Below are 25,043 nucleotides of genomic sequence, written 5' to 3'. Positions count from 1 at the left end.
AAGCAGCAAAACTGATCAGTAACAGATAGTGTTATAAAAGCTTGCATTCCAGCAAGGCAACGGATGATGTAGGTATGTTCAGGGATGTGCGAAAGATGTGAGTATTTTGAGGACTTCAGGGATAATAACGCAGAGTAGAAGGCATTAGAATCAGTTAAAACACTTGGTGGAAAACTTAGTTCCTAAATGCATAAATTAGCTTTGACAATGTGTGAGTAAAACTTGGTTTAGTCAGATGATTTTAAGTCATCCAGACACTGAAGTGTCTGTCTGTCTGTCTGTCTGCATGCTCTGGCTCAGTGTTCTTAGAGCTTTTTTTTTCTTATCTGACCTCTTGCTATAGATTCAAAATGAACGAGAAAATAGAGAAAGAAGTATCATAGCTTCTGTTTGATAAATCATAGTGTCATGTGAAAATAGGAGGTTCCCACACCCCTGCCCCCTGCAGGAAAAAAAAAAGCCAAAACCCACCCCCCCCCAAACCCCAAATAATAATTAAAAAAAAACCAGCAAACCACCCCAAACCCTGAATATTACTGTTGATGCCCGTACTCAATACTGTCTGGTATTTTAGTTAAACATTTAGGCTGTAGAATAACTCTAATGAATTTGTGTTGTAAAAACATATATAATAGCCATAATCTTATGTTGATGTTTAAATAAAAAAGCCTATCTCACTGCACGTCTGTTGGCAGGTAAGTATTATTTTTGTGGAGAAACAGTTAAGAAGATGAGTTGTTAACTAGGTGAACTACTTACATTATTGGATTAGCTATGTTCTGTTCTTCCAATTAATAGTTTCTTTTCCTAAGCTTGTCTGTTCCCATAGGATGTAAAGAATTTCTACTGATCTGAGAGAGTGTTTACCCAGCATAAAGAGACTAATAAGCAGAGAGATCTGTATGATTTAATAAAGTATGAGAATGGAGTTTTGAAATGTTTTATTAGACTTCATGAAGTCATGTATTTTCTTTACACAAAGTACTGCATAGCAAAAAAACTACCCTAGACAGAAGAATTTGCAGTTAATGCCTTGTTAATTTACCTTCACCAACCCGTGGACATGTAACTTTACCATGTTGCTTTTATTTTTGTCTTAGTCACTGAACTTGGGTTTTCATGCAAGTTTAGAGACAAGAAAATATGCTCTCTTAAATAGTTGAATATGGCATCTCTCAAAAAAAAAAGCAGTCATAAATATATTTTTCTCTAGACACCTGTTTGATCTTTTTTATGCTGCCATGTTACTACAGCACTTCTTCTGTTGAGTACGTGAATTTAAATGCTAGTTGAATTAACTCTTAATTTTTTTCATGGGGAAAATGTGGTTCCCCAGATGTCCCAAAGTCATGTAGTTGTTTCATATTGCTTATGTGTTGTGTATGCTGAAAATCTTTGAAACAGCAGGAATTCTGATGTTTGGTTTTTTTTTCTTAAGGAAAGAAAATTACAGAAAAGAATGGAGCAAAACCTTTCTGGTCTTGATGGTGGTCTGTGTTTTCATCTTTTTCTAGATATGTTAAGCTTTGATGATGTAATAGCTACCTCAAATAAACTATCGCACCCTACTGCAGACCGACCCAAGATGGCTGGTAGGAGGCTGCCTTCCCGTTTCAATAACAGTCCCGTGAGTATATTTGGTGTGTTTTCCTAGTAGTGAACTAAGAAGTAACTCCCCAGGAAACAGGGTTGAACTGGAAACTAGTCTTATGAACCATTTACCTGGGAGCAAAATGCTGCAGAGGTTCAGTTCCTATAGACTTTGTCTACAAGAATATCCATTCCCAGAAGGAAAGTGTACGTAAGAGGAACAGTGTGACTGCGTTGCAGCTGAAGGAGACTTTCTGTTCTGTGGGGTATTACTGCAGCAAGTGCTCAGCTCTTCTAGCGTCACTGATGATGAAATAGGTGTTGTGCATGCACACAACTCTGGAAGTGTTTTTAGTGCCTAACAATATATAGTCTTTGGCCACAATAAATCTGTAATTTAATGTTGCTGTAATGTGGGACTTGTGATCTCATGTGTTAAGACATGAGATTGCCAGACCATTGGAACCAGGCGGTGCAGGGTCCTTGAAATCAAATTATACCCTCAGATGATGTATAGTTCAGTCATGCCCGATACCATCTACAGTTACTGCCTGTTAAAGTTTGTGTTATACGGAAGTACCTACAGGCTCCCAAAAGCATCAAGGACTTGTTAAATACTGCAGAGATGCTTGAAAATCCTGCCCAAGATTCCCATGTTTGATTTAAATTCAGCTGAATGAGTATTGTGGGGAAGGAAAGTTCTGACTGGCAGGGAAAGAGAGCTATGGTAGTCCAGCAATTTAAGTTTGGTTTGGTTTTTTGTGGTTTGTTTTTTTGTTGGTTTGGTTGGGGTTTTTTTACTGTTGCATCTTTAGAAACATGTGACAGTTCTTTTGTTTATTTATGGGTTTTTTTTTAAATTATTCTGAAAACCTTTTCATTTTTTTATAAATGGTTTACCAGGCAAGTCAAAATGTGAGTCCAGAAAAAAATTTGAAGGTGCAGAAAGAAGAAGAAAGTGCCAAACCAAAGCCATTTGAAACAAAAAAGGTATGATACCAAGGAGCTAGAGAAGACCAGGCAGCTAGGTGTTCTGCTCATCTTGCTTGTATTTCCAGCTTAGATTGATGCAACCATCTAAAAGCAAATGTTTGTATTTAAATGCATGTGAGCCATGTCATTTAGTATAAAGTTCATAGTAGAAATTTTAGTATAAAGTTCATTTATTCTTTAGTATAAAGTGCATCAGTTCTGATGAGAGCTATTGTATCATGTAGCATGAAGCTAGGGTGGTATTTCCCTAATAAGCTTTGTGTCTGCTCAGTCTTTAGTCTCCTCTACTCAGCGCTTGTCAGGCCATACCTGGAGTACTGTGTGCAGTTCTGGTCCCCGCTCTACAAAAAAGATGTGGACAGGCTGGAAGGGGTCCAGAGAAGGGCCACCAGGATGATCAGATGACTGGGAAGCTGCCATATGAGGATAGGCTGGGAGAGCTGGGTTTGTTCAGCCTTGGGAAAAGGAGGCTCAGAGGGGATCTCATCATCGTGTACCAGTACTTCAGGGGCAGCTACAAAGAAGATGGAGACTCCCTTTTTACACGGAGTCCCATGGAGAGGACAAGGGGGATGGACACACGTTGCTCTTGGGGAGTTTCCAATTGGACACCAGAGGGAAATTTTTCACAGTGAGGACAGTCACCATTGGAATAATCTCCCCAGGGAAGTGGTTGACTCGGCCACATTGGACACCTTCAAGAGTTGTCTGGACAGGGTGCTGGGCCATCTTGTCTAGACTGTGCTCTTCCTAGAAAGGTTGGACTAGATGGTCTCTGAGGTCCCTTCCAAGCTGGGATTCTGTGATTCCTGACAGACAGAACAACTGAGCAGATCACAAAGGTGCACAAAAAAGGCTTATAACGAACCAATGGGCTCCATTAACTCACAGGATTTTTTAAAGCGTAGAGAACTGCAGTGTGAGTGCGTTTTTGTGGTTTTTTTTTTTTTTATTGACTACAGGAACCTCAGGGAAATGCTTAGTAAAGAGCTGTATAAAACAATTATCTCGTACACTAGAGTAGTTCATTTGAACTCGACATTGTTGTTGACCTTCTGGGTAGAAAATAAAGGAAACTTGTGCACATGCACCTCCCATACCAGTCCAACCTGTGTGCTCTGAGTGGTCAGTTCATAAAGATTTCATTTCTTAGCTTTCTATTGATATCTATCTTTCAGCCATCTGCGTTCAGTCCACCAATTCCATCTTCATCTCAGAGACCAAGTTCTGTTATACTCAACTTTTTTCCTGGAGACATCCAGTTTAAAGGAGAAACGGATGATGAAAAAACTTCTCTGGAAGAGCTCAGGACTCAGATTAATGATTTGATGGGTTTAGTAGATGCACTGAAGAAAGAACATGGGTAAATATTTTCCTTCTCAATCTGCAAAGGAATATATAGACATCTTCCAAATGTCTTTAATGCCAGACTTCTTAAAAATAAAAAGCAATGCCTATGTAATGTATTAATTCAGAACTTCTTTCTTTAGAAGTTGATCCAACTAGATGTCCTAATATGTAAACATTCTATGTCAGAGTATTTTTTGAATTTGTACACATTTTTTCCTTCCTACTTTGTACTCCTGCATTTATTACAGCTTTTTGAAAATATTTCTTAAACAGTACTTTCACTGTAAGGAAAAGTAGATAATTTTTGTGCTATTTAACAAAAGTACGTGTGCTGGCCTTGTGTAACACTGCACACAAGTGATTGCAGTACTGATGTGACTGGTAGTAGGGAAAGATATTACTGAGCTTTTCAAGTTGGTGATCATGGTGGCCCCATCGTCTGTGTGCATGTGAGTAGGGTCGTGTTTGGAGAATGATGTAGAGGAGAAATGTAATCGGTGTTTGAGTAAACATAGTAAAGACCAATCTGCAGGAAGTTTACCTTTTCTGGTTTTAGTTTTACAGCACAGACGTTCATGTTGGTACTATTTAAATGACAGCTAGTGCTACCCAAACCAGCTTTTAGAGTGACCTCTTGAGAAGTGATAAAGCATCAGGATCACTTGGTCTGTAAAACAAATTAGTAAATTTTAAGTTCTGGAGATTAATGAATTAGTTCTTCAGTGACTTGATGATAATTCTTAGCACTTTCTTACCTGAACATAGTTATGAAATAAAACATGTTTTAGGAACTTCCTATTCTAGAGAATTTCTGTTCTCTATGTAGAAGCTTCCAGGCTATTTTGGCTTAAATTCAACTCTCCAAGCAGAATAACAGTACAAATTTTCAAGTAGCCTACTTAAAGTTATGATTATAAGTTAGGGCTAAGTGCATAGTGATAGGTAAGAAGTGTTGAGAGTTGGTGGAAGCTTGTGGAAGATGTGAGTACCAGGTCACTAGTGGGCATGTTCTCATATGTAAGTTTTATTTATAAGATGTAGCATCAGACAGTTGTTATTTGAATTCCGTTTGTAAAATTTAAGTAAGGTGTGTGCTTCCTTTTCTCAGTCATGTGAAGGTTTTTTCCCCCTCTAACTTGTATTTCTGATGTCTTCACTACTATTAGGAGGGAACTGGAAAAACTAAAGAAGGATTTGGAAGAAGAGAAGCTATTGCGAAGCAATCTGGAGGTAATATTAGCAATCTGAGGGGGGTCCTGTGTTACTGTGTGGTTGAACGAATGCCTCACGAGGCAGTTGGATGTATATAAAAGATTCATAGTTCACCTTAGTTCAGCCTTCTTTATCTGGAAAATTATTTTTAACAATATATATGGGGGTTGGTATGTGAGTTCAGTTTAGAGTTGCTAGATTCTGCTCTTTGCTAGAAATATGTCCAACTGGGTATGTTCCGAGAGAGGAGTTTAATACTTTGCTTGAAGGACAAATTTACTTTATGTAATCAAAAGAAAAGCAGGGTAAAGGTCAATTTTCCGAAGTTTAAATATTAAGTGGATAATTTGCCAAAAGAACAGGATGCCTGTGAAAAACTTCCTTATGAATGAATGCCATTCCTCTCAATTTCTGGACGAAGACAGCTACCTGCATTACAATATGGTGCCGCTAAGTAGCTAATAGGATGAGCTCATTGTAGAAAATTACTTCGGCCTGGTACAAAAGGGCATTTTATTTGTGTAATAGTACTTCTTATTGACTCCAAAGCTGCTTTTGAAACTTGAGAAGAACTTCTGGTGAGTCCTCTCAATGTGTCTCTAAAGCAGTTAATGAAGTTGCCTTAAATATGCACTGGGGATGGAGAGGGAGTAACCTCCATGTGTCCTCTAAATCAATTTGAAGACATGCAAATCAATGATGGCACAGTGTTTTGCATGAAGGCTGCTTTAGGAAGTTAGTTTGAGGTGATGAGGCAGCATCGTGCGGGGACAAGTCAAGTGATTCCACAACCCAGCTTTGACTGCTTTATTCAGAGTGAATTTCTCCCATAAGATGTACCAGAACTATAGGCAATCTTTAAATTATATTAAATTCTTGATTGTTCATCAATATAGTAATATAAAATCAGCTGTAAATATTGAGCTGTCAAATGCTTCTGTGTTACAATTTTATTCACTTAAGTGTCTTTGAAATATAAAAGTTATAATTTTGATGAAAGCTCTGAAGATTTTAGATTATTGCTGCTGTAATACTGACTCATTTTCCAAATGTCCATTTTCCAGCTTGAAATAGAAAAATTGAAGAAAGCAGTGATGTCTACATGAGACAGCTATGGACTCAATGTTTTTAACTCGCCAGGAATTCAAAGCTGAACACAAGGAGAATTGACTTATTTCTTGACAATGGATGCTGGTGTTCTACCATCTTAAAGAAAAAAAATATAGTTAAAAAAAAGGAATTTAGTCTTTTATTCAGAGAGAGAAGAAAATGAAAAAGAATAATGGTGTAATTTTTTTGCCAATATAAAAGAGGCCTTATTTCTTACTGTGCTGGAATTGCAGACCTTGTTTTTTGGTTTGCTTGAAAATACTACTGAATCTGTACAGAGAGGAGAGGGAATTCTTAATAGATTTTTATTGAATACTTGCAGCTTGATTTTTAAAGAGATCTATACTATAAATAGGGTGATCTATCTTTACAAATAATCTGTAAAATAGTCTATTGGGAGGGATGGAGTAACTGTATCGTAATAGTAGTCACTACTTTTCCCCTACACGCAAAAGGGAATATATGATATTTGTATAACTTTGGCAGACTTACCCAGGGTTATGCTGTTGTGCCTGTCTGCAGTGAGAATATTCATAATATGCTGTTTATAAGTTGAGTAATTAGATAGGAATTTGTTAATGCAATGAAGCAGGTGAAACTCCTATGCATTGTAGTAAGAACGAATGATCTAATCTGGGTAGCCTAGCGGAACGTTTCGTCACTTGCACTATTGGATTAAAAAGGGATTTAGGACGGAATCATGATGTTATGACAAAATTAACTTTTAAAACCACAAAATGCAAGAGATACAGAAACAAGACTAGAATCCAGTCTTAACCTGTGGTGCCTAAAATATTACAGCATGAAAAAGTAAACCTTAAGTCACAACGTCTGTGCTTCTGTGTATCTAAACTGAAGTCATCAGTCTTTCTAGTGGTTAAACATGCATCTTGATCTGTTTTTACAGTAGTCAAGTTTTGTTTATAATATGTCTCCAAATAAATCCCTTTGGAACTTTGATACTCTCAAAAGGTCTCAATATTTATATATTTATGCCATAAACTTTATCAGTATATTGTGTACCTCTAAATTTAATAACATCTTTGTATTTTAATGAGTGATTGGAACAGTTGCTTTGACAGCATTGTGCTGGTTTCCAAGACAGTGTCATTCCCATTTTATGGAAAACAGTTGACATCTTGTGGATTGCCATTATCTTTAACCCTGAGCTCAACACAGTGCACTAGAATAATATACGGTTGATATGCAAAGTGATGGGAGACAATGATATTTATTGCTGTGTTCATTTGATTAAAGAATTAAACAACATAGAGCTTTAGAAAGCCAGTTAAATGCACTACTTCTGTTAGTAATCACCGTATCTCCTTTTGGTCTACTGGAATTTAAATGACAAAAATTGCCACATGGTTTGGCAACTTCACCAGTGAGAGAAGTAATTAAGTTTCTACTCATGGGAATTGTCATAAATATAGTAATTATTTAGTATGCCAACTTGAGCAAGTGACATGGAAGTATTACTTCTTGGGAGTGTACTTTTTCCACAGTTGATGCATCATAAAATACAAACATCAGAAAGTCAATTGGAGTATGTTTGTCACTTGCTGATCTAAATTGTTCATAAAATCTGATTAATATACTATGCAAGTATTAAGTAATATTTGCTAGTCACATTGCTAATGAGCTGATTCAATATTAATGCTTTTAACTTTTAATTGCCTAGATGCGTCACAAATGAAGACTTGAGCCAGATCTTTGTATTGAGGAATCATGTGTGGCAGTAATGCTTCTCGTCAGACACTAAACTCTTGCTTAGAATTCAGACCTTGAAGTCGGGTGATGAAAAGCAAGAATTGAGCCTAATGGCACAGCCAATTTTGTTATGCAAGCTCTTCACTGTGATTAGAGCATGAAACAAATCCTGGAATGGATTGCTCTGCGGAAATCATGTCTGCATGTAAGCTTGCAGCAGGCAAACAGAACAAGACAATCAGTTAAAGCCACAAATGAAAGGTGTTTGTTATTTAATGGCCTTTGTTCGCTATAGCAATAAGTGACCCAAGTGCAATGACTTGATTTAAATAAAACCCTCCTTTAAAAGTCGCTGCTATGAGTATTTTTAGCTGTAAGGAAGTTGCCCTGATATACGTCTGTCTTGTCTTCAGCTAGTGTTTCATACTAGAGTGGAAGGGGTGAGGGTAATGGTTTTGAAGACGTTCCACAGTACAAAGCGGTATGCTTCACTGACTTGTTTACCGATGCTGTACAATGATGCATGCTATACAAACTCAGCAAATAAAATAAGTTTAAAAACCTGTTGAAATGTCTGCTCAGTTCTCTCCAGGAATGTTTCATTCGCCACTAAGTTCCTTGCAGCAAGAGTTTGGAGGCTGGGAGCAAAATGTATTTTTACTTATATAGTCTCCCTTTGAGGCTTTTAGATTTTAATTTACTCGCTAGGATGCTCTGGTTCCTGTCAGGATGGCTTAGGATCCAAACAGTTGGAAAGCTTACTGGTTTTCTTTGCAAGTGTAACTGGGAATCTTAACTTCTCAGTGTCTCTTTATTCCTTCCCCACCTCCCCCCACGCATTGGTCCGCATTGAACTGACCTTACTGTGCAACTTCAGAGCCTTTTTTTAAGATCCCTGTTACACTCAGTAACGTGGGTAGACGCATGTTTGAACCAATTCGGAAATACATAGTGAAGAACTGAAGACTTGAGAGTATGGCATGTTTAAGAGGTATGGATGAGGGAAAATGCAAATGAAGAACAGAACAACAGAGGGGCATTTTTGAACTGCAAGGTTTGTATTCAATCTTCATAATGTTCTCTAAAAAGCTTTTGTTTGCATACAAGGTACAGTTTAAAAAAAGTTACAGGTCTACTTACAGTATTCTTTAATTTTATTTAAATAATCAGCATGAAGCTAACATTTTTCATTAATGTTTCTTCAGGGGAAGGAAGTTTCTGATGAAAATCTAATGTATTGCAAGGTTTGGTCTTGAATTGTGTAGCAAAGTATCTGCTGAACTTTAAATACCTTGTATTCGTTGAAGTGATAAATTAGCATGAGCCTGTTAACTTCCGTGCCCCCCCCCCCCCCCAAAGAAAAATAATATTAAAAAATTAAATATTAAAACCAGGTTTTCACAGCTGTCTTACTTTTGGCTGCTATTAAAGTTCCCTAAGATGTTCCCTGATTGCTGACTCTTTGCCTTCTCAGAGCAGTGTCAAAGAAGCTGCTCGTGTATCTTGGGTAACTGGATTTTGCAAGAGCTGAAGGACAAACCACTCCCTTTTCGGGTGCCCAGGCACATACCTCCCAGCTTGAAGAATGCAAACAGCCTTGACCAGATTGCCGATCATGAGACAGATGCTGCTGGTTTGGGGGTTGGAGTACCCTCCGTGCTTGTTGCAAGTGATGGTTTGAATATCCTTCTAAGCCCCAGGAAGCGCAGGTGCAATCTGCGCTTGAGAACTGAGCGGTATTTGGTCCGGCCATCATAGCAGAGGTGTGGGGGGGGTGTGCGTGTGGAAGCACAACTAAGGGAAAAAGTCTTTTAAAACAGGTCTCCATACCCTGACACGATCTGGTCTTTGACCCTTTTCTCACTTAAAAAGTTGTGAAGGTGCCACCTTTCAATTCACCTCTACCTGGTGCTGTATAAAGGGCAAGTCATTTAGCCTTCCCAGGTGGGTTGTGTTGACTATGTCTAGTTGTGCTTGGCTGAATTCCTACTTGATTCCAATGTGTGATGCAAGGCTGGCTGTATCCATACAGAACAGTAAATAATACTACCTTTAGGCTAAAACTGGGGACCTACCTTGTGGCTGAGGACTGACTGAAGTCGTGGTAGCAGACAAAACTACTTTACTTTAGGAAATCTTATAAAATCATGACGAATGTGTTGCAGGGCTGCGGAAAAAATTAGTGCCTGAAGTTCTTCCAAAGCAGCCCTGTGAGTTGAAAGAGCATTAGGAATGGCTATTCTCTTATGATAAACTACTTGCTGTAAATTACTGGCTTTCGGAAATCCTCAGAAAAGGAGGACTGGAGTTGAGCTAATATTAAGCGAGCTGACACATGCTGAACGTGGCACAAGATCAGACATCTCTCACCCCTTACTGTGGGTGCAGCTTGTAAAGAAAATACTGCTCATTGAGCTTTTTAGCTGCACAAGACGTGCTAAGTAGTGTCATCTTTGATTTATGAAGAGTAAGGCATTAACTTGACCAGGGTTTGATATTGATTTTTTTCTTTTTTTGGTCTTTAAAGTTTAGAAGACCTGTTAAATACAGAAGAGCAGAAGATACCTCCTCCACCAGGAGGAAGGGTACAAACCACGCAGGCGTGATTCATCTCTGTAGACGCCTGGCACAAGTGGCAATCTGGCAGTTCTGTGGGTGTGTTTGTAGCTTGTGTTGTCATTTTGCAGTGCAATATTTCTCATCTGCAGGTTCCTCAGTGTTAATCCACTTGGGCAAGAAGAGGAGCAGGCTGAGGCCCAAGGTTATTTCTTCATGGGAAAACTGTAAATGAATCAGAGCACCCAAGCAACGCTGGGTAAGACCGTGAGACTGGGGCACGATGGCAGCAGAGGAATGGTTAGACGCTCGCCTGTGATATCGTGAGGATCTCTGGCTGAGTTAATTTTGCTTACAGTAGAACCCAGGCTTCTGAGAAGGGTGAGTACTATCACAAAATGACGTTTTTCGAGCTGTGTGAAAAATTATCAGTGGTCTGTGAAATTGGTTCGTTCATAATCTAAAATGCACCTGACTGCTTAGGCTGTATTTACTTTGCACTTATTTCCTCAGTTTTAATTCTCCTTACGTGAGAGGATAATTAAGATGTCTAACTATTTCCACATATCTTTTTTGCCTGTAGTTTTGTAATTGATCTCTAATCGCAGTGTTGTCGCTTTTAAGAAAATCTGAGATTTTCTTACAGCTAAAGTTACTGTAAAGATCACTCCCCTCGCAGAACTTGCTTTACTTAGATTCATGTTTTCCAAGTGTGGCGCCTTTAAAAATACAATACCATTCATGCTTTTGTATAATTAAGAGCTTTAATTTTGATCCTCAAATGACCATACTGAAGACTCTTCAGGCTCCTGCTGCTGCCGTTATAACTTGCCATGTAGCAGTGGTAAGTGATTGCATTGTGGTGGTTTATGAACTGTTTGGGTTTTAAGCTAGCCGTGTTGCCATTCCAGCCCTGAAAAGAACAGATTAGGTTCTGTAACAAAGGATATAATTTTTTAAAAAAATGGTAAGTACAGATAGGGCAAGGTCGCAGTGAGTGAGGAAATATATTTACGTAGCTAATTATGGCAAGCCCAGCATAATTTTTTATTTTGTACAATATGTGGTTGTAATTTCTGTGCAGGATAACTTTCCCCATAAGCTTCACTGCAGCTCGTTGTCTGGGGTAGTGGAGAGGGGAAAGCTTTAGCCCAAAGGTGATGGAAAGCCCCTGGCCCAGAGACCATGGGTCCGCCAGCCTCGGGGTGTAGTTCCCACAGTTGCTGCTGCTTAGGCCGAGCCTTGTGGTAGCTGTGACCACGAGGGGCCACAGCGATTGCAAGGCATCCTTCCGGAAATTAAAAGCAAGAAAATGCTTGGGGTAGAGGAAGGAGGCGTAGGTTTGAAGGATTTTACAAAACACTTTGATTTCAAACCAACAGAAGCCGCAGAGTAAAGCCTTGAATTTAAGGCTACGATACAGTAATCGAAGTATGGATCACTTTTTCAGTACATGATCGGTTTACCCTTTTTCCTCTCTTGTAACTGCTGTCTGGCCACTCACTCCTCACTCTTTCCCTGCTGTTGAGGGCCTTGCCTCCCCTGGGGTGCCATGACCAAAAGAAATGAGCTGGAGAAGGGGAACGAGGATCAGCAGCAGGTGATGATCTCTGAGTTGGGTGGGAAACACCTGAGGGTATGGAAGTGTCCTCTTATAAAAAGTCTCTTCCACATGAGAGGGTTTTGACAACTCAGCTGCTTGTGTGCCTGTGCCCTGATAAAGCAAAAACCTCTGAAAGAAAGGGGTAACATGTTTACAGCTTCTTAAAAAAGGAGAGAAAGTGAGTAGCCTAGTGCTCCTGCCATTGCCCTGCAAATACGAATGAGTACCAGCAAGGATGGGTACACGGAGGGGCAAGATGTTCTCCAACCAGGGGGTGATTTTCAGAAAGTGTCAAGTTTCTAATTTGTGGTGTCTAGGATTAATAGCTCAGTTGCTCTTTATGGGCCTTTCTCTGACAAGGGAAAAAAACAGTGCCTTGCCTCAGTTTAGACCAGGACATTGAGGTCCAATGCCCCGTATGCACATGCTGTGTCCCCGTGAATGGCAGTAGACAGTTTATGATTAGATGTATAGTGTCTTCTATCAAAAGTACCATAACTGGATATTTTGGAGGCAGAGAAATAGCTGTATATGCTTCCACAAGGCCCTATGGCATTGTATCCATGCTATTCCCCTAAAGTGACAGTGACTTGCTGCTGCATTGCTTGTTTTCCTCTAAGATCCTGTTGCTGCACAGTAGTTACCTTGGCACGTTCCTGAAGTGGTGAGCCTGGGTGGTTTCCATGATGAGTCAAGCAATGCAACTGAGCGAGATCAATGTTTCGCTGGTAATGTGGGCCGGTATCTCGGGGAGCCTTAGAAACCTAGAGCTGTCCCAGATTTCTACCTCACTTAAAGGTAACAGCCCTATGTGGAGTGACATCAGTGATTAAAAACAAAATAAATATGAATTAATGATGAAACATGATGAGGTCAAGGATTCCCAGCTGCGAAATGGAATTAGGGCTACGAGCATACAATAAACATTTAATGACTGTAGACATTGGAAAAGAATTCAACACAACCCTTTGCCTCAAACCTGCAGGAGTTTCCCAGCCACCTCCTGTTCCTCAGCAATATTGATCCAAGTCTTTTGGTTCACTTCTTGTAACTGTTTTATTTCCTTAGAAGGGTTAATGGTTGCTAGCTTTAAACTGAGAAAATACTTTTACTAATACCAGTTGAATTCAAGAGGCTGGCATGAGGCTCTCCTTCAGAGCTAGCTTAGAAATTCACTGCATCAAACTAGCTCTTCCTTTTATGATCTTTTCATAATTAAGTAATAAGCTTGTGGATCTCAAAATACAGTCAGGTGAACAAATGTCACAGATGAAAGGGGCAGCCAGCTGTGTGCCGGGCCCTTTGATGCCATCAGATGATGAGAGCTTGAAGTTTCTTGGATAGAAAAATAGACCTCTGCTCCCTCGGTGAAGATCCCTTCTGTTTCAGCATCCTCTGCACTGATCAGTAGGTATCAGGGGGAAATTTGAGTGTCTTCTATCAAAGCACAGTGATTTGATGAGCCTTCTCATGTGTTCATCTTCTGAAATCCTGCCGTGGTCCTGCTTTGTCACCTTGCATTTCCTTCCTGCTTTAGTGTTTTGGCTCACTCATTTTATGGAATTTTTTAAATTTTTTTTTTAAAGTACATGGCTTAATCAACTTCCAGCCTCCCATGCTCTGCTGGGTGCACAATAAGCCCGGAGGGGAGGGGGCACAGCCACGAGAGCAGATTCAAACTGGCCAATGGGATATTCCATATCATGTAACGTCATGCCCAGTATGCTAACTGGGAGGGGCTGGCCGGGGGAGGGGGGCAGCAATCGCTGCTCGGGGACCAGCAACATCAGTCGGTGAGCAGTTGTATCGTTTGTGGTTTGTTTTTTTTTTTCCCCTTTTTTGCTTTTCCTTTTTATTATATTATCATTATTATCATCATAATCATTATTATTTAATTAATTATTAATCTGTTATCTCAACCCACAATTTTTTTTCTTTTGCTTCTGCTCTTCCGATTCTCTCCCCCATCCCACAGGGGTGGGGGCAGTGAGTGAGCGGCTGCGGGGTGTTTAATTGCCGACTGGGGCTGAACCACGACAGTCTATTCGGTGGTAGGAGGTCAGTGTCCCCGTTCTGCTGAATCCATTGCAGCTGTCACTTTTGCCTTGGACATGTATGGCATCTAACAAACAGATTTGATATAACACATTATTTTTCCTTCATTCCCTTTACTGGCTTATTTTTCTCCAGCAAATATGCCTGTAACAAGTTGCATCCCAGGATGTTAGACTTTTACCGAGGACCATGGGAAGCTTCACGGAGGGGCAGAGGCCTGAATGCTTCTGCAAAGCAAATAACACTTTACTTCAGTCTGGTCCTTGTTTCTCAGATCGTGATACCCGAGCCCTGAGGTCCCGAGTTCCCTACCTCGCGTGGCAGGTCTCATCAGGAGCTGCCCGAGGAGGGACAGTAGCAGCATTGAAGCCAGTGGAGGCGGGGCTGTCTTCGAACACTTCAGAAGGGACCCTCAGACTGAACTGCTTTAATACGCTCTCCACCTTGTGGTTGACAGTAAATTATTAATGCAGTAACTTCCAGTGTTGGACAGATTTTTTAAGAACAGGTTCACAAATCGTTCCCAGTAAAAAGTTAATAAATTATAGATGTCTGAAAATCGCCTTGCAAGCCCAGTAAGGACAGTCTTGGGGATGGGTTTAGCTGCTCTCTTACTAGCAACTGAACTGTGTGCTCAAAATGAAAACAGAGATGTCTAAACCTCTCTAACATATCTCTTTTCCAGGAGGAAAGCAGTAGATGCGAGGTGATGGATGTGAGGGCAGCCCACTGCCTGCTCCTCTGGGCCGTGCTCTTCCTCCCAGCCGCGCCGCGCGCTGCTCTCAGGGTAAGTTTCGCTAAATTGGGTTGCTCAAATCCCTGCCCCACCTGACCCTGAACACTTCCAGGAGACGGGCGTCCGCAACTTTTCTGGGCAAACTGTTCTAGTGTCTCACCACCCTCATCATAACGGATTTCGTCCTCATATCCAGCCTAAATCTATCCTTTTTCAGTTTAAAACTGTTGCCGCTTGTCCTGTCACTACAGGAGAAAATACTGTGAAGTATTCAGTGTGTTCAGTATGCCAAGCAACCTCCAGCACAACTCTTGGAGTGTTAGAAATCTGCTATTCAGCCTGCTCCACCCAGCAGTAACCTCAGTTTCCTCCAAGGCATCGCGTAGTCAGACTTTGCTTCCAGACAGACAGGGTTTGTGGGTGAGAGACCATTTGACCAAGCAGTGTTGGAGGCTGTTCTGGATTGTGCCTGGCTGTACGACATAGAGAACATAAGCTTACTGGAGAACGGAAGCCTAATACAGGCATTTTGACTGAGGAATAACGGCTGGAGGCACGTGTGATCCTGTCCACTAGCTCTGTGTCACCTCAGTAGAAGGGTGCAACTGAAGGCTTAATACAGAGACAAACACATGACAAACTGTGTCATGGTTTTAGCTGGGATAAAGTTACCTTTCTTCACTGTAGCTGGTAAGTGCTGTGTTTTGGAGTTAGAGTGAGAATAATGTTGATAACACACCGATGTTTTAGTTGTTGCTGGGTAGTGCTTACACTGGTCAGGGACTTTTCCAGCCTCTCATGCTCTGCTGGGTGCACAAGAAGCCGGGAGGAGAGGGGGCACAGCCAAGACAGCTGATCCAAACTGGCCAAAGGGATATTCCATATCATATGACGTCATGCCCAGTATGTTAACTGGGGGGAGCTGGCTGGGGGAGGCAGCGATCGTGGCTCAGGGACCAGCAGCGCGGGTCGGCAGGTGGTGAGCAGTTGCATCACTTATTGTTTGTTCCCTTCCCCCACCTCCCAGGTTTTGCATCTCTCATTTTCCTCTTCATTATATTATTATTGTTATTATTAAACTCATATCTCAACCCACGAGTTTTCCTACTTTTGTCCTTCCGACTCTCTCCCCATCCCGGCGCGGCGGGGCGAGTGAGCAAGCTGCCGCGCGGTGCTCAGTTTCTGACTGGGGCTAAACCCTGACAAACTGTTAGTGGAGAGCTCTGAACTGGTCTGTATGAGCAAGAGGCTGAGCGCTCTGCATTCTGGACCTTGAAGAGGCTTCTGGACCTCAAAAGACCTATTTTGCCGTTGAAATCACCTTTCTGTTTTGTGCCAAGGAGTCATCTTTTATTTTATTTATTTTAATCTTCAATCTACATTCCACCTTTCCTTATTTTTCAGGTTCTCAGTAAGGAGTCAAAGACTGGTAATCAGCAAGGTACGGTGAATACCTATGTGTCTTTTTAATTCATTGTGAAATATCATTGGTTATCAATTCTTTACCTGCCTGATACTCACCTCATGGACCACGGTGTGCTGTTTTACACCTTATAACAATATCTGCTTGACTTGTTTTCTAGATGAGTGTGTAAATCTCACTCCCTGCAAAGATAATGGAGCTATGTGTATCCAGCCTTGTTCTCCCTCCTTCCATGGGGAGACAAGCTTTGTCTGCAAAGACAGAAAGTGGCAAATGTTCACCGATGCCTGTGCAAGCCTGGATATTCAGTCTCTTTTTCAGGTGAGGTAACTGTTATGCATCTACTTTGGCCTGTGCTCGTAATTTCTTGCAAAGACACACCCTTCCTCCGTACCTTTTAAAACTTGAGCCAAGGGAAGAAGATGGGATCCTAAAACACAGATTGCTTTGGTAACAAGTTTTGACTTCATCTTAAATTAAGTGAAAGGAAATTTTGGAAATTTCTGTGTAGAAACAATTAAATTGTCTCGTTCACTTAGCTAACGTTGTCTTGGTTTAGGTCTATGTGAAGAATGATACACTAGGATGAACCTTAGAAAAGAGCAACACAAATATCTGTAGTAATCAGATTATTCATCATAAATTCTCCCCCGACAACAAAATAAACAACCTTATTCAAGTCACTTCAAGAATAAGGCACTGCATGTAGTTCTGGCCCCTTCTTTCACGTCTGTTGTACAAGCAAGACGTTCTTCTCAGGTGAGCTTTGGTCCTGGGCTTCAGGCCAGCCGGCACATTCGTTGCACACCCCAGCACTATAAGTCTTGCCTGGTTGTAGCTGTAGCTTCATTTTCATTCTGTTCATTAATTTTCTCAAATTTATTTTCCTCCCTCCAGAGGGTTTCGGAACGTGTACTCATTCCAAGCTTTGGAGGACACCTTCCTTTCGTAGGGGAAGGAAAGCCGGTACATGGGAAGCCTGGAGATGTAGCAAAACATTTTGGTGGTGATGACCATGGGGATAGTAACTGCCAAGCTGACTTTTCATGCATCATCCCAGATATCGTCTCTTCACCAGCCATTCCAGGAAACATTGCTGATATAGTGGAACTGCTACAGAAGATTACCCTGCTGTTATCAGAGAACGTCAATAGAGGGCAAATGCAGGTATTTGCTTTTATGGGCTTCAAGAGTTGTTTCTGAGCTTGCCAGAGCATCAATATAGTGGTTCGTCCGTATAGCCGCTCTCCAGTGAAGTAGTGGCTGCAAATCCCATGAAGATCACCTGGAAAGAGTTTCTAGGGAGGGCCATATTTTGTTGTCAGAGAAACTGTTTAATCTGTCTGTGTGTGGTGGACATCCTCTGTTTCACCCAGGAGTGGAATTTACTTTCTTTAAAAGCAAAAGTTTGCAGGAACTGCTGTTATAGACATGGGAGAGCAGTACGAGGAAGAAGTCATTTTTCAAGTATGACACTGTAGGGGAGGCAGCCTTGGAGGTGCTGAGCCATAGCTGTGTTGTCATGTGTTGCACAATGGAAACCGAAATCTTTCCCTGATGAACTCAGAAATCAGAGACGTGGGGGAAGAAATACAGGGAGGGTGATGTAAAGCAGACCTGCATAGCGGGTCAATGCCCGGAATAGATATTAGGTGTCCTGATTCTTGATTTATACTTCCTTCTACAATCACCGTTTGAGCTATGATATCAAGAGGATAGGACAATTCTGGCAGTGACCGTGCAAGTGAGATGTTTGAGTTTGAATTGGATGGACCACAGGAACCCGTTCATTGCCAAAGAATAATATTCTCTTTATAGAAATCACTCCTGAATTAAACGAGCCTTTCTGGAGACTCTGCCAGTGGAATAAGAGTTGGATTCTTTTAACTTAAAAAAAACCTACAAACTACTACTTTTTTTTCTTGTTCGTTTCAGAGTTACAGCAGGATAGCAAACCATATTCTGAACAGCTCCATCATTTCCAACTGGGCTTTTGTAAAGGACAGAAATGCTGGTTCGATATTACTGGATTCAGTGAATTTATTTGCTGGGAAACTTCTTCTAAAGAATGGGTCAGAAAGTATACAGGAGCGCTTCATCTCTACAGAAGGCTGCAGCATACATAAGAATACTTCAGGAAAGAGTTTTGCTTTTTCTATGGAGTTCAGTGACACAGGCAATATCACTGGGCATGTGGTCATTCCAAAAGAAGAGCTTCTGAAGTTACCCAAGACTTCCAAAGCCATCAGCATTGCTTTTCCAACACTTGGAGCCATTATAGAAACCAACCGTTTGGACCCTGTTCTTGTCAATGGAATGGTGTTATCGGTGTCTCTGCCAGAAGAGCTGCAGCATGTTTTGCTCACCTTTGAAAAGGTGAATAAACTGGAGAATATCAAGGCGCAGTGTGTCGGGTGGCACTCTGCCGACAGGAGATGGGATAGCAGGGCGTGCACAGTGAAGTCTGACAACATCAGCAGCGTTGTTTGCATCTGCAAGCATCGACATCGGACATTCAAATCCTTCTCCATTTTGATGTCCCCCGCCACGCTGCGAAATGCAGTGCTGGATTACATTACACGTGCAGGGTTAGGCCTTTCCCTTTTCAGCCTGGTCCTCTGCCTTATCATCGAGGCTGTTGTCTGGCATCATGTTACAAAGACTGAAATAACCTACATGCGCCACTTCTGTTTGGTCAACATTGCCACGTCGCTTCTCATCGCTGACGTTTTGTTCATCTTGGCGGCTATTGTGCACAATACAGCCCTAAACTACCAGCTGTGTGTAGCAGCCACTTTTTTCCTTCACTTTTTCTATCTTGCCTTGTTTTTTTGGATGTTTACCCTGGGCCTCTTGATTCTCTATGGATTATTATTAGTTTTTTTTAAGATAACAAGATCTGTGTTCATAGCTACAGCATTCTCTATTGGATACGGATGTCCCTTGGTCATATCTATTCTCACTGTTGCTATTACTGAACCAAAAAATGGGTATTTAAGGAGTGGAGCCTGTTGGCTTAATTGGTATGAGACAAAAGCCCTTTTGGCCTTTGTCGTACCCGCTCTGAGCATCATTGTTGTGAATGTGGTGGTGGTGGTGGTGGTTGTGGTGAAGACGGGAAGATCCTCCATTGGAGAAGGCTGCAAGTCACAAGATTTGAACAACATGATCCGAATTAGCAAAAACGTGGCCCTTCTGACACCTCTTCTGGGTCTCACCTGGGGGTTTGGATTAGCAACGATTGTCGACAGCGGCTCTCTGGCGTTCCACGTTACGTTTGCAGTACTGAACGCTTTCCAGGTAAACTCTGCGAGACTGGGAATAGTGTGAGCTCAGGCTTTGCTGAAGTTGGGAAGAGGCAGCAGACCTAAGAGGGGCCGGCAGGTTGAGCTGTACATGAAAAACAGGATCTAAGCTTTCCTTTTAGCTTAACTATTTTACACAAGGCATGCGCTAGGCATCCTGCATTGACATTGTAGATGCAGATGGGTAACGGAACAAACTAGTTGGGGTGTCAGTGTGATGAGAATTAAGATGATGAATTTATGTTCATAAAATACCCTGGTTAATGTCTAGTAATTGCAAAGATGTCTCAATTTCTCATCCTTACCGTTTAACAAATAAACAGAAAATTCTCACTTGCCACTGAAGGTGGTTTTGTTTAACACATCAGTATAAACATCCAATGTTACCTGACACGCTGTTGTATACCCAGTCTGCCTTAGCTGCTCTTGGCTAATACTGCCACTCAGTGGGTTGCGAAAGGCCTGGTAAGTAACCCATCAGTCCTGTTCGTAATGAGAATTAGCATGGGTTATATATCCATTCCTGACGTTCCCAGAGAGCCCGTGTGACCTGGGTGGATAAACTCATTTTGTACATTGCTGTTATCTGAGTCATAGGTGAGATCTATTACACTGACAAAAACATTGTTTTATCTATCCTTAAGGAAATAGCATCTAGAAGCGCTTAAGAAACATCATGTGGTTATGCTGGTTTTGTTAACTGGTTTTGCCATTTTTTCAGGGATTCTTCATCCTGTTGTTTGGGACACTTCTGGACCGAAAGGTACTTAAGTCACTTCTGCGCGTATTCTGGATTATATGAACATTTTCTATACTTTGAGAAATTGTTCTCTTAATTTTTATTTTTTTTTAATCTGCAGACAAGAGAAGCCCTAAGGATGAACTGCCTTTCATCAAAGCGGACATGTAGTCTGGCAAAGGTAAAAGATTTTCTCCCCTGCCCCTTAATGGCTTAACTGAAAATCTATACCAACTTAGACACCTTCTTATTTGTACATGGAGAGAATGGAACTATCCACTAAACTTTACCTAGATTAACATGTTCCTAAGACAAGTGCTTGCTGAAGGAAATACAGGTATCTGAAAAGTAAGATGAGGTTATTAAGCTTCTAAATATTGGAAGTGGCAATCTGTAGATTTTTGAACTGTACATAACCTGCTGCTGTTGTTACAAAATGAAAAATGGTATTTTAATCTAATCTCTTCACCTGTAGATATCAAAGCCCTTTAGATAAAGAATGACTATGATTTTTCCCACCTGTAAAATAAATCTACTTCAAGGTTATTGACTAAGTAAGGAACAGAACTAGGAGCCCAAAATCCCATCGTAATGTCCTGATTGCCGCCTTCACAAAAATACGGATCTATATGGCAGCAGGGCTGCTCTAGGATGTCAGAGGATTGTTCTGCTTCCAGCTGAATGTCAGCTCAGGATGGAAACCACAGAGCCCAGCCAGTGCCTGTGGTGCTAATCAATGTTGTGTACTTGTAAGGGCTTGAGGGTTTGCTTTTTTTTAATATCAGGGAAATTCGTTAAAAGGAAATGTTTAATCCTGGAAGAAACAACAGTGTTTCAGCAGGTTCCTAGGAAAATGTTGACAGAATTGATGTGTTGAACATCATTGAGGTAGTGTTTCCTACCTCTGCTGGAAAACTTCCACCTGTTGTTAGATTTCTTTTGGTGTACCAAGGCTTTAATGGTTTCATGCTGTGCTTATAAAAGGGCATGCCCTTTAGCTGTCTCACAGAATCATCGGCAGTGCTCCTGCTATCTGCCAGAAGAAACTGTCAGTTCAGTTTGGACTTCAGAAAATTAAAGTTATCTCCTTGCTTTTCTCTAGTCTGTTTGTTAATCTGTCCTGACTCTAGTATCGAAAGCTGCAGAGTGTCTTCTAGTGACAGTGTGTCCAAATGTACTTGGTTTATCAGGAAAAAATAGAGGGGTTAAAGAAACTGTACCTCCTTTCTGCTGTTAGCATTGCCTGGTGTGCTTTGGGCCATTTGGTGCAAAACAGGATGCACATATGTGCAACTTCTGATTCGTCTGCATCCTTCCTCTCCAAGCTGCTCTTCAGTCACATCCAGCTTTGCTGTTCATGTGCTAAGGTTAAATGCAGTGTAAAAGGTCCTTCTTAAAACAACCACAAAAGACCCTACCCAAAAAACCCAAACTCCACCCCCCCCACCAAAACATAACCCAAACCAAAAAAACCCCAAACAAAAAGACCAACCCTAAAACCTCTGCTAGGATTAACTATTTCCTGCCTAACAGAAGAAGAGGAGGAAGGGAAGTGCTTGAGACTGCTCCGAATTCAACAACCTGAGATTACAATTCCTGCTTTTACAGATCGAGGATCGAAATAACAGTGAAGATGTGAAACCTTTTATCAGGTTTTAGGTCAGGATTGAAAGTTTGAAAGTTAAAATTCTCTCAAGTCACCACCAACACAATACTCTGGAAACAAGAGACGAAATATCACTAATCCCGTGACTCGGTAACATTTACTAAAAGTATTAAGTGATCTCACTGGGCAAAACTTGGTGTGGAAACCATGGCTCATGTGCCCAAGAACTTGGGTCGACGTTGCCACTCACCCGGGAGGAAGGGACCATGTGTGGGTGTTTACCATTGCATAACAGGGAGGGGGAAAATGTTAGTCATCTGCTTTTGTAAACTTGGGGGTAAATATGGAACTCAGCTCATGGGAGCTAGAAAAGTTTGTCAAACCTGAAATGGTTGTTAAAAAAAAAAATCGTGTTTCAGAGAGCTTCGGAATGGGACTGTGTGTCTGGGGTTTTAATGGTGAGTACGTAAAACATCTAGAAGGGTTATGCAGTCTCTTGCTTCAAGTCTTCTGGTTTCTCCTGATGCAAGAGCCTTTCTTCTGGGTCAGATTTTAAGATGATCATCTTGTGGCATTTCTTGCAGGACTCTGAGGCACCCCTTGTTTGAAATGGAACCTCCACCTGCATGGAATATATATTTAATCTGACCTGCCGATTTCTTTTCTAGTCATAGCAGAGGACAGTTGTCTTCAGTGGACCTGACCAGTGAGAGGAAAAGGAGCACTTCTTACACAGGAAATCCTGGTTGGAGATAAGCCGAAGTGGCTGAGCAGCTTGGAGCATGGACGTCACTGTCTTGGAGCACAACCGCAGGAAGCATCGTGAAAACCAGAAGAGAAAAGGCCCTGAACCTGCTGTCAGGAGCAGGAAACCATCAGTGTTGCTGCAACCCTTGAAGGAAACACACTGTGATACATAAAGGTTGCTTCTTACCTTTATGAAAACTGCTGTGAGGAGAGTTTGTCCTCGTTTGCCATTTCAGTGCTTGCTTTTCTTTTTTTTTACGTCAGTGCAATAAGGAACTGTAAAGCATGGGGACTGTTGTAAAAAGGTTTGATTTGCAATGTGATGTACAAATACAAAGCATTATCTAGCTGGTTTTGCCTGTCCTTGATCATGAGCAGTTCTATTGGGTGACGCCGTATTCATCGTTGCCATTTGTCCTCTCGGACTGACAGACAACGTAACTCTCTTTCTGCATCAAGGCTGTTCTCTCCATCTCAGTATTTGTTCTCTCCATCTCAGTATTTGTTCTCTCCATCTCAGTATTTGTGTGTCAGAGGAATTGTACAAAGCCCTTTTTTGGTCTGTCAGGACAGAATTTTCATTCTTCAGTCCTGCAAAACAATGACGGAGATAAACAAGAAAGAGCACTCTGCAAATAATTGCTTTCCCACATCTGAAGAGGGGAACTAAGCTTTGAATATGCTTCAGAGTTAATCAAGTGGATGGAGATCTCCTGTGTCCCGTGCAATGTGCTAACAAAGGAAATGATTCGTCCATGTGAGACCGTGTACCTGGTTTCATTAGAAAATCAGTCCTTGGTCTGAGAAACCCTTTCTGAATGAAAGCTTTGACAGAAACGTTACTGTCTCTTGTCAGGACAAATCGATGCTTTCAAATGGAAATAAAGGTGAAATTTTGGTCGTTGTTTCTAATAAGTGATCCTTACCGTCCTCTACCAAAGAAAGTAGATACCAGCTAATGTTAAAGGACACTTATCACTCAAGTCACAAATCACTCATCCTCCTGTGACTTCACGTATGTTTGAAATATAGAAGATATAATCAAAATAATATTGTTTTGTGTCATCAGCACCCCTTTACTGAAAAGGGAGAAAAATATCTTGGCAGTTGAACTGTGGGATGTGGGACACATGTGATAACATACCATGGGAAAAACACCCAGCCGGATGTCTGGGAGGGGAGAAGCTGGGGCTCTGGAGTGGGTGATCTAGAGGGCAGAGCTCTGGCCTGAGCCATGAGACAGGTCTTGTCCCTAGGACTCTTATTTCCTCATGTTTTCCTCTCCTATTTTCTCTCTGCATAGACTGTAGTCTTGTTAAAAGAGAGTATCCCCGTTTCTTTCATACTGTGGGCTTGCATGTTGGAGAGCTTTTGATCAAATGGAGATAAAATTGGGCTTATGTGCTGCTGTAACATAAATGTAAAAAGACCATTAGCCCAAAGTCTGCTGCTTAGTGTCAAGCAGCATCTTCTGTGCGTTAGCTTCTTTCTCTCCTTGAAGCACTTAGAAGGTTCTTTTCTTTCCTTCCCTTCCCCACCTCCCCCCCCCCCCCCCCCCCCCCCCCACTTAGTAAGTTACATATACCTTGGAGTTGTCCCTGTTAAACCTTTTTCAGCATCAGTATCATGTCGTCCAAGTCCCTGCATGGCCTTTTTCAATGTAGTGTCACAGCTACCTGCTTCTCGTGCTTGAGAGATTTATTTCATTGCAGTGGTATCGTGCACCCGAGTTGGGAATCGGCTACTGTATTTTAAAGACTAGTTCAAAGACTGGCACGGGATGTGTAGTGTAAGGAGATGGTGGTCGGTGTTCAGTGTGTGTCCTCTGCAGCCATGAATCCTTCTACGGTACCTCTGAAGGAAGGGGACCACATGGTGCAGTTTGCCCGGAGCATGGAGAAAACAACTGCTTTGCATCTGAATTTGCTGCAATATATTTAAAAAGATCTCTTTTTCCCACCGCTCTTCGGGACCACATTTAATTCAGCTGCTATTTTTTGTTCCTTTGATTTACTGTTAACAGTGAAATTTTATTAATGAAATGTTAGGATTTTCTTGATAGCACCTGAAAATTTAAGAACACTTGCCTCAACCTAGCACCTTACCGCTCTCTCAGGTGCGCACACACGTGCACATGAAACCACAGTCATTACAACTGTGAATTTACAGGCAGTCTTGGATGAGGCTTCCCATATTACGTGCACACACACACACCCAAAATCCCAGGGAATTCATCAGCAGTCTTGCCCAGGCAATAGTGCTGTGAAAGGAATCTGTTTAATCTGCGGTTTGCAGAGAAAAGTAGCGA

The 25,043-nt window shown here is 41.4% G+C and overlaps 2 protein-coding genes across 3 annotated transcripts in view; both read left to right on the top strand.

Annotated features, from left to right (window-relative positions):
• The window catches only part of CD2AP (CD2 associated protein), an 84,806-nt gene extending 77,593 nt beyond the window's left edge, over nucleotides 1–7,213 (top strand). The window contains exons 14-18 of one of the 2 annotated variants that reach the window (XM_064448166.1): nucleotides 1,515–1,627; nucleotides 2,494–2,580; nucleotides 3,762–3,946; nucleotides 5,100–5,163; nucleotides 6,210–7,213. In XM_064448166.1, the coding sequence (XP_064304236.1) occupies nucleotides 1,515–1,627; nucleotides 2,494–2,580; nucleotides 3,762–3,946; nucleotides 5,100–5,163; nucleotides 6,210–6,251 (491 nt within the window). In that variant the 3' untranslated portion in view covers nucleotides 6,252–7,213. Of the gene's footprint in view, nucleotides 1–1,514; nucleotides 1,628–2,493; nucleotides 2,581–3,759; nucleotides 3,947–5,099; nucleotides 5,164–6,209 lie in introns of those variants that run through there. The other variant, XR_010372380.1, reaches the window with a different exon arrangement.
• Nucleotides 7,214–14,792: 7,579 nt separating this feature from the next.
• On the top strand, nucleotides 14,793–23,685 carry ADGRF4 (adhesion G protein-coupled receptor F4). The gene is made up of 8 exons (XM_064448165.1): nucleotides 14,793–14,966; nucleotides 16,320–16,356; nucleotides 16,499–16,659; nucleotides 17,236–17,505; nucleotides 18,274–19,638; nucleotides 20,365–20,406; nucleotides 20,504–20,563; nucleotides 22,657–23,685. The coding sequence occupies exons 1-8, from the start codon at nucleotides 14,889–14,891 to the stop codon at nucleotides 22,660–22,662; spliced, it is 2,019 nt and encodes a 672-aa protein (XP_064304235.1). The 5' UTR covers nucleotides 14,793–14,888; the 3' UTR covers nucleotides 22,663–23,685.
• Nucleotides 23,686–25,043: the final 1,358 nt, after the last annotated feature.

Source organism: Phalacrocorax carbo, chromosome 3 (assembly GCF_963921805.1).
Source record: "Phalacrocorax carbo chromosome 3, bPhaCar2.1, whole genome shotgun sequence".
Lineage (NCBI taxonomy): Eukaryota > Metazoa > Chordata > Aves > Suliformes > Phalacrocoracidae > Phalacrocorax > Phalacrocorax carbo.
Note: the sequence above shows the minus strand (reverse complement) of the source record. Positions and strands in the feature narration are given on the sequence as shown.

Coding starts and splice junctions, on each gene's coding strand:
- ADGRF4 (XM_064448165.1), top strand. CDS start 14,889: ATGGATGTGAGGGCAGCCCACTGCCTGCTCCTCTGGGCCGTGCTCTTC. Junction 14,967..16,319: donor CGCCGCGCGCTGCTCTCAGG/GTAAGTTTCGCT, acceptor CTTATTTTTCAG/GTTCTCAGTAAGGAGTCAAA. Junction 19,639..20,364: donor CAGTACTGAACGCTTTCCAG/GTAAACTCTGCG, acceptor CCATTTTTTCAG/GGATTCTTCATCCTGTTGTT.